This window comes from Uloborus diversus, chromosome 8 (assembly GCF_026930045.1).
Source record: "Uloborus diversus isolate 005 chromosome 8, Udiv.v.3.1, whole genome shotgun sequence".
NCBI classification, from domain to species: domain Eukaryota; kingdom Metazoa; phylum Arthropoda; class Arachnida; order Araneae; family Uloboridae; genus Uloborus; species Uloborus diversus.
The window spans coordinates 123907667-123920147 of NC_072738.1; the positions used below are offsets into that span (position 1 = coordinate 123907667).

Sequence of the window (12481 nt, forward strand, 5' to 3'; positions counted from 1 at the left end):
TTATTTTGACTTAGAAGTTCCGCAAACAATGACTTTTATTTACAGTACAGTATGTACTGTATATGGCACTTATTAGTATGCTTTGCATGAAAAGCATAACCTTTCTATTTGATTAATTAAAAGCTCTTTTTCTTCAAAAATGTTTTTTTTTCCTCTCATTTTTCAACATTTATACATTAATTCATTAAAATAGACCTCTTTTTCAGAAAATTCTAGTTATCCGAATTTTTGATTATTTGAATAGGGTTCGGTTCCAATTGATTTGGATAATTGTAATTCTATGTATTTGTGTAATCTGAAATAATTTGTTGTATTTTTCTTGAATGTATTCTAAATTTGTATTTACATTTATTTTTCCATTACAGGATATCATCAATCTGCTACTTATTTTGTTTTTTGATAAAACTCCTGTAAGTATGTTTGATTAAATTAGAATAATTTAGGTTACTGCAGAATGAGCCCATTAACATCTTTCATTTTCATAAATTTAAACAACTGAATCATGTCTCCTCTGACTTTCCTTTACTCCAGGCTATACATAAGCTTATTCAGTCTGTTATCATAATCTAAAACTGAAACTCCCCTTAGTAATTTAATTATCTTTCCTCAGATAAGGCGACCAAAACTGAACAGCATACTCCAAATGGGGTCTTACAAAACTCCTATATATAAGCAGAAGAACCTTAGATTTGTTTGAAATAGAGAATGAAATGGAAAAGAAAAAAGATATTAGCACACATGTAAGAAAAATAGGAATTTTAATTCTTAAAACAGATTAACCCTACAACCAAAAGGATGATTGAAGAAAGCTACAAGACCATAAAACTATTGAATTCAAAGATATGAGAAACATGTGAATCTGCAGCAAAGTAGGAGGGGGAGGGGGGAGAGAGAACTAAAAAATCCTGCAAAAAGTGGGTGTGAAGGAATGAAAACCGATTTGAACAAAAACTTGAAAAGAAAACAAAAGCACAATTAGGATTTTAACCTGGGGGGGGGGGGGTATGGCATAGACTGTGCCATTGAAATTTTTAGGGGGTGTTTGCGGGATATTTTCCTCTTTGTAGGAGGGCTCTTGCTTTTTTTTTGGGGGGGGGGCCGGGGAACCTCTGATTCCAACAAAACAAGATTGAAACAAATTCTATGCAAAAGAATGACAACTGTAAAATAACATGATAAACTCAATGAGCTAAGATCAAAAATAAAGATTGCAGTTTATTTGATTTCATATTTAAACTGGATTTGCCCAAGTTAAGCATTTTTAATTTTTTTTTTACTAGATGGCTGATTTGCCTGATAGCGATGAACCAAGTGTGGAGTTCTTGTCTAATTTTGTTTCTTCTCACTCTACTAATAAGAGACCGGTAAAGTATGATTTATTGCAATAATATAGAAGGTTTTATGTTTAATTGAAAGGCTCTGAATGTACAATCTTGTAATGCTCGATTTTGAAAAGACTGTTTCTTAAGATATAAGCTCAATATTTTAAATTATAGGGACGAGATTCTTCCAGTTTTCGTCAGTATTTCTGATATTTTCTAAAATTTTTGAGAGAATTTCCAATTTTTAAAATTTAAGAAATGTTTATTTTCTTACCTTTTTTATTGATGTAGAAACATAACAAATGAGACAAGTTTGACCAACGTTATATGTTTTAAATTTCAACATTTTTGGTAGTCATTCTCCCTGAAAAAAATCCTTCGTGAAAAACTACTGCTATGTTTATAGAGTATTCAGTACTGGCTTCTTTTATCAATGTCTTATTGTACCTTCACAAATGTTCTATTTTTAAAATTACTTGGTGATTATTACCTGAGTTGTGTAGCAGACATGCCAGTTCTCCTGCCTGAGTCAGAAGACTCCTGCTTTCATGTTTAATCTATGGTCTCCTGCCACTAAAGGAGTTTCTCCTGCTTTTTATGCAATAAAAAATGTTTCCTTCATTTTAGTTGTAATTTAGAAAATCAAAAGACTTAAAGCCAAAAATTTGGACATTCTGTTTTTCATAAATGCTTAAGTAGCTACTATACAGCTTTAAATAACTTGAATACTTGAGACTTTGTGTTTTGAGAAGGTTTTTGCTTAGTAAAATTTTTCTATTTGATAGTAAAATTTTCTTTTTTAAAAAATTTATTTGCATTTCTCTTAAGTTTCTCATGGTCATGTATGCATGTTAAAGTATAATTGTATGCATGTCTTTATTTTTATTGCATTTAAAGCTGCCTACTTTAATTAATTGTTAGACTGATGAAAAATATTGCAAATAATGTTTTGAATAATCTTTAAAAATTGAAACAGCATTAATCAGTATTTTTGTTTAAGTTTTTAAATTGCCTTTAGAAAAAGATTAACTTAAAAATATAAATATTATGCCGTGTAAATTAAGGTTTCTTTGAATTATGTCTAAGAACATTAAAAGTGTGAATATCTTATGAGTATTCATCTAGAGCACATTCAGTGAGAAGTGATTGCAGAAGTAAACAAAGAGGGTTGCAAATTGGCGCCAATATTTACCACTTTCATGAATTACTCTTTGGATTGCCGATTCTATTCATGAAGATTTTTCTTACCTGATTGGCACTGTTTTTAACATCCCAGCACCAAGCAGACAACAGTCCCCAAGTGTCACATTGCTTTGTTTACTTCCACCATCACTTGCTGAATGTGCTATAGTTCCAAAGTAAAAAAAAATCCTCCTGCTCATCCATTTTGTGAGGTTGGCAAACCTGATATATATTTTACATTTTCTCTTTTACAGTCAACCCCCGTTAACACAAACTCACATAACGAGCAATAAGTGCCATTCCCCATCAACTAAAGCATCAAAGTAGTGTTAAATCAATCGCTTAACACAAACATGATTTAGAAGAAATCCCGCATAAGACGAAGAAAATTTTAAGGTCGGGGGGGGGGGGAGAAAAAAAAACTGTTTAGAAGAGATATATATACTTTTGTAAAAGGATATTGCTTCAAAACATTGAAGTAAAAACCTATAGTAGTGTACAGTAGAAGTATACAGGAACAGTAGAAGTATACAGGCTCAAGTAGAAGTATACAGATAGTAAAATGTTTTGATAATTAATATAAGTTACTTAATATAAGCTTCTTAGTTAAACTATAAATATAAGGTTTATGTGTACACTAAGGTGGTTAAAAAAATTTTTTTTCCAGCTAGAGTCCAAGACCCCCCCCCCCCCTCCTTTTTTTTTTTTTTTTTTTGATTTACTAATAGTACTGTGCTGTAAAAATTTTAGCTTTTTACTCAAATTTTAAGAGGGTGCTCAATGACCCCTTAAGTTAACATTAGCCCTAGCATAAAAAAAAGTCAAATTTAGAAACATTTAATTTCCCCAGCTATTTTTTTTTTTTTTTGTAAATAATTATTTTATTGCAATGTATATGCATATAACTTGTGTATATTATAATATGTAGCATTGTTTTTTCAGTTTAATATATTTTTTTAACCCCCTCCCCATACTTAGGAAGTTTGGGGAGGTAGTTGAGCACCCTCTTTCAGTTGAAATAGGAAGCTGAAATTCTTCCAGTATATTACTATCCACAAGTCTAAAAATATTGAGAAGCGTCCTGTTATCTGGGAGAAACTTTTTTTTTACCTGTATTTTTGAACCACCTTAGTGTACACTTTTGTACAAATGTAATTTGGTTCCTATATTTTCCTAATCACAAAAAAAAAAGATGTCTGCTTACACGAAATCTGGTTAAAGTAGAAATCGGTTAACACAAAGTTCAGAAAACATGATATATTTTGGCCTGCCCGTCGAATTAGTGTTAACAAAGTTTGATTGTATTTTTGTCCAAGATCCCATTTTTCAAAAGATTTCACACGCTTTTTTATAGAATTTGAGTTTTGTGCATTTTTCCCCCCTTCGATTTTTTGTCTACTTCTCATTCTAATGTCCGAAATTAATATTTGCAGGTTCTATATACTGAATTTCAAACGATTCTAGAAGATCAAAGACTGTTATATGTTTTTATGCAGTTTCTAAAAGAGGAATCTGCTCTCAATGTTCTCCAGTTTCATTTAAGTGTTGGTAAGTTGTGAACCAAGAGCTATTAAATGCAAATTTTGTGTTGCTCCTCTAGTATTTTCTTATGTTAATTATTAATGTATTTTTCATAGATGAATTTAATTCAAGAATATTGAATCCAGATTTGACCAAAGAAGAATTGGAAGCATTACATTTACAAGCTCAACAAATGTATAATACTTATTTTGCATCACATGCTTTAGATAGAATAAATTTTGATGATGACATTGTGCAAGAAATCAAAAACAGTAAATATGATTTTTGTTTACACACAATTTTCATCTCTACATAGTATAAAATGAAGTCCCCAAAAAGCGTCTGTGTGTTTGAACTCGCAAAATTCGAGAACTATGGCTGATTCCGCTGAAATTTTCAGTTTGTTCCTTTAAGTCCTGGAAAGGTTTGCAGACCAGTTTGAATAAAATTCGATGAATAATTCTTTTTTTACTCCAATTTACGTCCAATTTTCACATAAATTCTCAAATATGGGGGTGAAAAATTACTTGCACATATTAATATTACATATCGTTAGAAAGGGTAAAATTTCCCGCGTTCTACGCAATTTGTTTCAATGCTCTAACTTTATTACGGCGGGAGTTATTTGCGTTTTTAGCTCAAATTTTTATAGGCTTAGTTGAAATTTAGGCACTACTTTCTTCATTAAATAAATCAATAAAAAGTGAAATAATTGTCCCACAGCTTTCTTTTTGACGCCATTGGAAAAAGCGACCGTTTTTACTCCAGATCTAACTAGACCTATGGTCGAAAAAGTAAGCTTTTTTCTCAAAAGGAAAAAAAGTTACAAGCCTTTTTAAATCAAGTTTAAGAAATCTCGATTCCATTCAAATCGTGGACCATTTTCTTTTGCATTTTAATTCCTTAAACTTATTTTGTGTTTCCATTGTTACGCATTTTAAATCCATCTTTCTGGCTTTGATTTCTTAAAAGTATTTTAATGTCTGTCGTCATTGTTTGAAAGAGAAATTATGTTTTTTTTAATTTATTTTTTACGCCTGATTGTTGAATATACCTTACTTGACACAATTTTTATTTTCAAGGTAGACCGGGCAAAGCCAGGCAACGCAGCTAGTGTTTTCTAAATACTTCAATTCTAAATTAGGTTAAGCTTTACATTTAATTTTTGTTCTGAAATTCTTTTTTGAGCAATCACATATTGCTTATTATTCTCACTTGATCGAAGTTGATGATGCTCTGATTCTTGAGACAGTTGTTTTTAATATTTGTTTAGAGAGAAAATATTTCATTGTCATAGTTACAAATAAATCATCTGCAGTTTGTTTTATTCACTTTTTCTGGGCAGACTTTATGTTAAACACTGGGGGGGGGGAGGTGTAAAATTATATTTTCTCAGGCAAGATCACCTATAAATAGGAACTTAATCAGCAAAACTTCATCTGAATACAAAATTTCCAGATTACTAATTCCCATCATTTAAGATTAATAAGAAATAAAAATGCATAATGTTATAGGCTGTAAATAATCTTTATAAGTGTTATGGTGGTTTATTATTGCATCTTAATCATCATCATTTTTTTTTTTATGGATATGCCTCATATCACCTGTTCTAGAAAATCACCAATCATATGACAGGTTTAATTTGTCAAATCGGGGGGTCAAATTTGTTGACTGTTTCTATTCCATTTGTAGAAACAAGAAACTCCACCAGTGGGGCCTTATCGCAATTTGTGATTGCAAAAAAAAAAAACATAATTTGAATTCAAGATGTCAAAATTAAAATGGAGGCTGGATGTTTTCCTTTCTTTATTTATAATGACTAAAAGAAAAATCAACTTTCTCTTTTAATTGCGGAAAGTCCCGCAGTTATTACTGATAATAAGCATTAATCACCAAATTTCTGAAACAACTTGCCAAGTGGCAGCTCTAAATTATAGTTGGATCAATCTTAGAAATTTAACCTGGTGTGGTGACCAAGAAAGTGAAGGACAATACTTTAAGTAATGTAAAACATTATTGCATAGTCTGCTACATATTCTCATTGTGTTTGTTTCAAATGCCGTAGTAATACCAATTGAGTATCTTTTTGAAAGCAATAGCTAATAAAGTCACAATATCTTTGTTGGAAAATAAATTTTGAAAGATTTTGAACATTCCATGAATTCTTATTAAGAAATGTAAATAAAATGAATCTGTTTAGATATGAATAAAAATGAGTTACTATACTTAATAAATTTTCTTATAGCTAATATTTTTTTCAATTAATTTCAGAAAAGAAGAACTTTAAGATATTTTCAAACAATTGCCCCTTCCTATAAAAATGTCTTGTGAGATTTGTATCTAATTGGTTGTAATAATTAACATTAAAAATAGTTTCTGTAAAATTAAAAACCCTAAATCAATGTTTTATAAGCAAACATGAGCTGAAATTTGAAATGCTTTTTAATCAATTTTAAGTCAGATTTCTGTTTAATGCTAAATCCAATTTACTTTTTTTCTATATTAGTTCTTTTTTAATGAGATATTATTGTAAGAATATTGTATAATATATATTAAAGTCCTGCCCAAATATTTTGGAGGAGTTACTTTGAAAGCTGATTAAATTATAATTTGGTAATTTATACTTTTTTTTACATCTATCCTTTTACTAAAATTCTCCTCCCTTTTTTTCTTTTTAGTTATTGCAGGACCTCCAGAGAATGTAGTTAAATTGCGGACAACTACTCCTTTATATCGTGCTTATGATCATGTTTACAAGTTATTGGAAAATACATATTGCCCTATGTTTCTTCAAAGTGAAAGAGTGAGCATATTTTGGTTAATCTTATAATATTCTTGGTATGTTTTGCTGTAAATAGTTATTAACCTAAACATTGCTTTATGACACCTATAAAAACTTTTTTTTTTTTTTAGTATTTCAGCCTGTTGTGTGGAGAAAGATATAACAGTTCTAACTCCAAGGGTGCTGGAAAGTAAGTCATGTTGAACCTTTAGTTTTTAAATGTTAATGTATATTTTCATGCCTGTAAAGTAAAAAGAAAATAGCTTGTAAGAACTTTTTTAGTATTTTCATTAAGCTACAGTTCAATATGTTTACAAATTTTAAATTTTGTGAATGTCATTTGCAGAAAAGTTTAATTTTCAATTTCAGCATGAATGCATATTCTAACGGTGATAACATCAAAAAAAAAAAAGAAAGAAAGATTAAAATACTTAGATGACAGTTATGCAAGTTTCTTTCTATTTTACTTTTTCATTTGTCTATTTTTGCCTGGCACTAAAGAAGATAATAATCTAGATGCTTAATATTTTCTTAGTTGCAGAATAAATTAATGTAGTTTTCTTTTTCTTTTTTTTAAAATCTTTCCAATTTTTTTTAAAAACTTTCTAAATTTCTAGATTTTACGCTATGTGGTTCATCCACAAATGATGTTACACTTTGTGAGAGGAGGAAACTGACAATTTGACAAGGGAGCAGGAGAATGCAACCAGTGATGTTCCCATAGCGTATACTCCATATATGCCGTATACTCTCAAAAAATTTTTTAAATTATAGTGTATGCCCTCAAGCTTTAAAAATGTTTATTTCTAATTTAGGTTCTCTCATCACATTCTTAAATTTTCCTTAAGCAAAAATAATACATTTACGGTAACGACATTTTCCCACAAGTAGCCTTAATTCTTTACATTTCTCAACAATTAATAAATCAACGCTTTTTGAGCGGCTTGCAATCGCATACATATATTGTGCATAGTGGATTACTGGGAGTATACCCTCAGAAAAATTGATGGGGAACTTCACTGGATGCAGCAAGAAGTATGACAACAGACTTTTTTAAATCAAAATGTGAATGAAAAGTAATGTGACAAGGGGAGGGTGTAAGGAAAGTGACATTTTAACAAAAAGGGAGGAGAGTCAGAAATGTTTAAAAATAGTGTTACTTCATTTATGGACAGTCCATATAGACAATACTGAAATTTTCAAATCGGATTTAGTAAAATATTTTTCTTAATATTTTTACATGAAAAAAAATGCATATAAATTCACTTGTCTTTGATACTAATATTCCTGTTCACAGCAAATTCTTTATATCAATTAATGTAATCATCAATTTTATTTGCCTAATAGCTTTTTTTATTATTCTAGGGGCAGCAAGAAGGGAAATTCTGGTCCCTCAACAATATCAAAATTAGGGAATAAATTAAAAGGAGTCTTTACCACTCATGTTGGTATGGTTTAATTTGAATTTCTAGTTACAAGATACCTAATTAATGTATTTTGTATTTCATGAAAATGCTTACATTTAATTTTCCATGAGGTTATAGGAATAACATTCCTTATTTGAATTCCATTCTGGTTTGATATGCAGTTCTATTGTAAAGAAATATTGAACTTTTAAGACAGTGGTCGAAAAGTAATTTTACTTGAGGTCCAGATACTTTTGAAAAAAAAATTTTTATCATTCAGAAAATCCTTTCACATTCTATACTAACCATAAAAAAAAAAAAAAATCTGTCTTGCAATCCTGCATTAAACTACTCTTAAATAATTTATTTGTGTGATTCCTACTTTCAAAACTTTTTTGGTGACTTAGTTTTTTGACCTTTCTCAGTCTGAAACTGGACTGTAGTCTGCCAGTTGCTGACTGTTTTTTTAAGGTTTACAGTGCACTCTGTGTACTGGTTGAAATCTTTAGTAAGGCAATCATAGTTGAACCTATGTTTTAGAAGGATGTAGTTCTTTCATGTGTCAATGAAATTCATTCCATTGAATGAAACAGCAGAGCAAACAATTTGTTTTCAGTTAGAAATTTGCATCTTCAAAAAAAAGTAGAAATTTCGCTCATACATAATCTGATACAATTAAAATTTTGAGAGATCTTTTAAAATTAGGAATTTGTTTGACTAAAGCAGAATATTTTCCAAAATGAAGCTTTATACATGAGCTAAACTACAGCTGCAACATTTAGCTACTCTTTTTTGACCGTCAAGGTTTTATATTTAATCTTTTTCTGGTTTAGCATTTTCCATGAGTGAAAAAAATGCTACAAGTCATGAATACAGTTTCAGAAGAAATGTCTCATTCTATTTTTTGACTTTCATACACAACTCTAACCTCAGTCAACAGGGGAAACTTATTTTCCAACTTCCCCTCGTACCTCGTAATAATAAGGCTGTCAAATAACACTGTCAAAGATTTGAAGTCAGGGTTTGCACTGGTCATGGAAATCCTGGAAAGTCATGGAAAAAAAATAAACAAATTTCAGACCTGGAAAAGTCGTGAAAAATCAATATTTTCATAAAAGTCATGGAAATTTATTTCAAGTCATGGAAAAAATGTCTTGGACAGTAAGAAAGCAACAATTACTAAAAGAGCGCTAGAAATATTGAGTGATTCAGTAATATTGCACATAAATTGAACGATCTCAAAAACAAATCCGAGTTTTGGAATCCAATTTCATCCGCTTCTGTAACAGCCGCTCACCTTTTTTTATGATGTGATTTTACTACTGGGGCATTACTAATTTTGATCCCACCATTATTTTCAGTACTTCTTATATTTTATATTCTGTAATAGTGGATTCGCACTATATTGATTTTGCCACGCTCCCTCAAAAAGTGTAATTCTATTGCATCCGAGTTCGTTTCAACTACTTGTATAAAGTTCATTTTTAAATTTTTCAGAGTTTATCTTGATATGTTGAAGATTTTAAAATGAAGACTTTAATCAGGCAATAGAACATAAAATAGGGGAATTCTAATACTCTCAAACAGTAGTGCCCAACATATAGCTCACAAAACTGATCCTTTTAGCCTGCTGCAATATCTGGTTTGGAAAAATGAATTTACTGTAAAAAGTGGCTTTACTTTAATGTACGAATAGGCTGTGCAGTTACCTGAGTGATTAGATGCACTATTGACATCAAAGGGCAGTGATTTTATGAAGTAATTTTATTCAGGGTTGGCAAGTTTTTGCCGGGGGCGGAAAAAACCACGGTTTTTACCGCCCGGCAAAAATAGATTTTGTGTTAACTTCTTACGGACAGTTTTTTTCCTTTTATATAAAAGTAAAAGCATGAAAAGATTTTGATAAAATTTTAATTTAAGTATTTTTAAAGTTTAAAAAAAATTAAGGTTTAACTTATTTTTAAACATTTAACATAAAATTTCAGTTTGTAACATCTAAGACAAATAATTAACTTACAATGAAAATGTAATTAGCTTGTTTATTATAGCATTTTTTACAGAATACTAAATATCTATATAAAGTATACTTAATCAATATACAACTATAAAATAAAAGTAATTAAAAAGCAAAATACACATTTCTTTACATTGAAATATCACTTAAATCATCATAGTCTATACCATCTTCATCAAAACCTATTTGTTTAAGCATGGCATAGCAATAAACTAGTTTCGTGAGAGAAGCAACTGACAAATGGTTTCGTATTTTTGATTGTACAAAAGAAAAATTTGAGAAATATCTCTCCATTGCAGCAGAGCTTGCAGGACACATTTAAAGAGTTGCGACTAGTGTGCAGAAATCTTTAGGTACTGTACTGCATGTAAATGCATTATTTCTTTAGTGATGAAAAGTTAATATTTTTCTATATTCAAGTAAATATTCTGTTATTAATTAAATAGCTTAAAAATCTTAATGGGATAAAAAAAAGTGATTAATTAAATATATGTATATATATATAATTAGAATTCAATATTTTTATTAATTTACTAAGCTTAAGTAAACATTCTTTGTTTTAGCATTGAAGGAATTGGCTCATTCTGAAAAAAATGTTTTAGCAAACATTTAAAATCTTAAGTTTTGCAATCCCAACATTTCTTTTTTATTTATTTTTCACCTTATAAATTAGAAGTAACATGGAGAGACATAACTAAAATATTAAAGTGCAGTATTAATATTATATTGTCACTATTTTTTGATTAACAATATAATGCTACTTTATTTGCAATTAGGTTTTTGCCGTTTTTTTTCCATTTTTGCCGTGGTTTTATCCACTGTCCTGGCAAAAATACCTTTTTGCCGACAAAAAAACCAACCCTGATTTTATTATTTTAAACTTATTCAATTTTTATCCCATTCATTACTATTCTGTCTTATTTATTAAATATTTATTGGACATTTAAACATCAGTGTATTGCATTCATTATATTTTTATTTTACTTGAATTTATGTGATGAAGACAAATAAGAATAATTTATTACTTTCAGCAGTATGCACTGATATTTTTTTCAGTCACAAGTAAGTGCTCCAATGAGGTAATGGCACTCATGCAAAAGTTTTTCTAATGCCAATTGCCGAAAAAATTGGCAAGTTTGACATTAAATAGTACTATTCTCTTCGTGTAACAAGGTCATGAAAATTTTTATGAAGTCATGAAAAAGTCTTGGAAAAGTCATGGAATTTTTTTATCCAAATTGAGTATGAACCCTGGAAGTAAATTCTAATCTTGTAAGAAATTTTTACTTGTATGAAAATCAGTTAATAAATAACAAGACAGGGGCTATAAAACAGACTTTATTCGACATTCTTCCAAAATACTGATCGAAATTGTTTAAACACTTATCCCACTGGGAAATTAGTCGCATAATTCCGTGCTCATAAAAATCCTTTGGCTGCTGCTGGAACCAATTATGCACGCACTCCTTTACTTCATTGTCCAAATGAAATTGTTGTCCCCAAAGTGCCTTCTTGTTCCCAAAGATGTGGGATCATATCGGGATAGGTCTGGATTATAAGGGGTGTGGTTCAAGACTTCTCATTTAAATTTCGACAAAAGTTTCTTTTTTGCGTTGGCTGTGTGGTCTAGGGTTATCGTGCAACAGAATGACACGCTCATGAAAGTTTACCGGAACCACACACAGCCAATGCAAAAAAGGAATTTTCGTGAAAATGAAAGTGGAAAGTTTTGAACCATCCTCCTAAATAATCCAGATCTATCCCCATATGATCCCAGATCTTTGGGGAACTCAAAAAGGCACTTTGGGGACAACAATTTCATTCGGACGATGAAGAATTGATTCTAGCAGATGCCAAAAGACTTTTATGAGCATGGAATTATGCTACTAATTTCCCAGAGGGATAAGTGCTTAAACTATTTCAATCTGTATTTTTGAAGAATGTCGAATAAAATCTGTTTTCTAGCCTCTGCCTCATTATTTATTGGCTGACCCTAATAGGTTGGTGTTTCATTTTACAAAATGGAAATTTCATTTAAAGTAAAATAATTTAATGAATTTTTATGTGTATATTTTAATTTGTTTTTAATAGATGATGGGCAAGTTTATGAAGAAGAAGAAGGTATTGACCTTGCTGAAGCCCAATTTGTAAGTTTTTTCATAATGGCTTTAGTTTATAACTAAAGCCATCATCCATTATAAGATAAGAATACATAGAGAAAATGTTTTAAATGTTTAATATTTTATCTGCAGTT

General features: G+C 30.0%; 1 protein-coding gene across 1 annotated transcript in view; it reads left to right on the forward strand.

The window, feature by feature from the left end:
• LOC129228579 (sorting nexin-14-like) overlaps window positions 1-12481 on the forward strand; it is a 46056-nt gene that overhangs the window by 15380 nt on the left and 18195 nt on the right. Inside the window, exons 9-16 of the mRNA XM_054863261.1 lie at window positions 366-410; window positions 1281-1364; window positions 3938-4052; window positions 4142-4297; window positions 6704-6828; window positions 6939-6997; window positions 8173-8255; window positions 12319-12374. Coding sequence (XP_054719236.1) covers window positions 366-410; window positions 1281-1364; window positions 3938-4052; window positions 4142-4297; window positions 6704-6828; window positions 6939-6997; window positions 8173-8255; window positions 12319-12374 — 723 coding nt within the window. The remainder of the gene's footprint in view (window positions 1-365; window positions 411-1280; window positions 1365-3937; window positions 4053-4141; window positions 4298-6703; window positions 6829-6938; window positions 6998-8172; window positions 8256-12318; window positions 12375-12481) is intronic.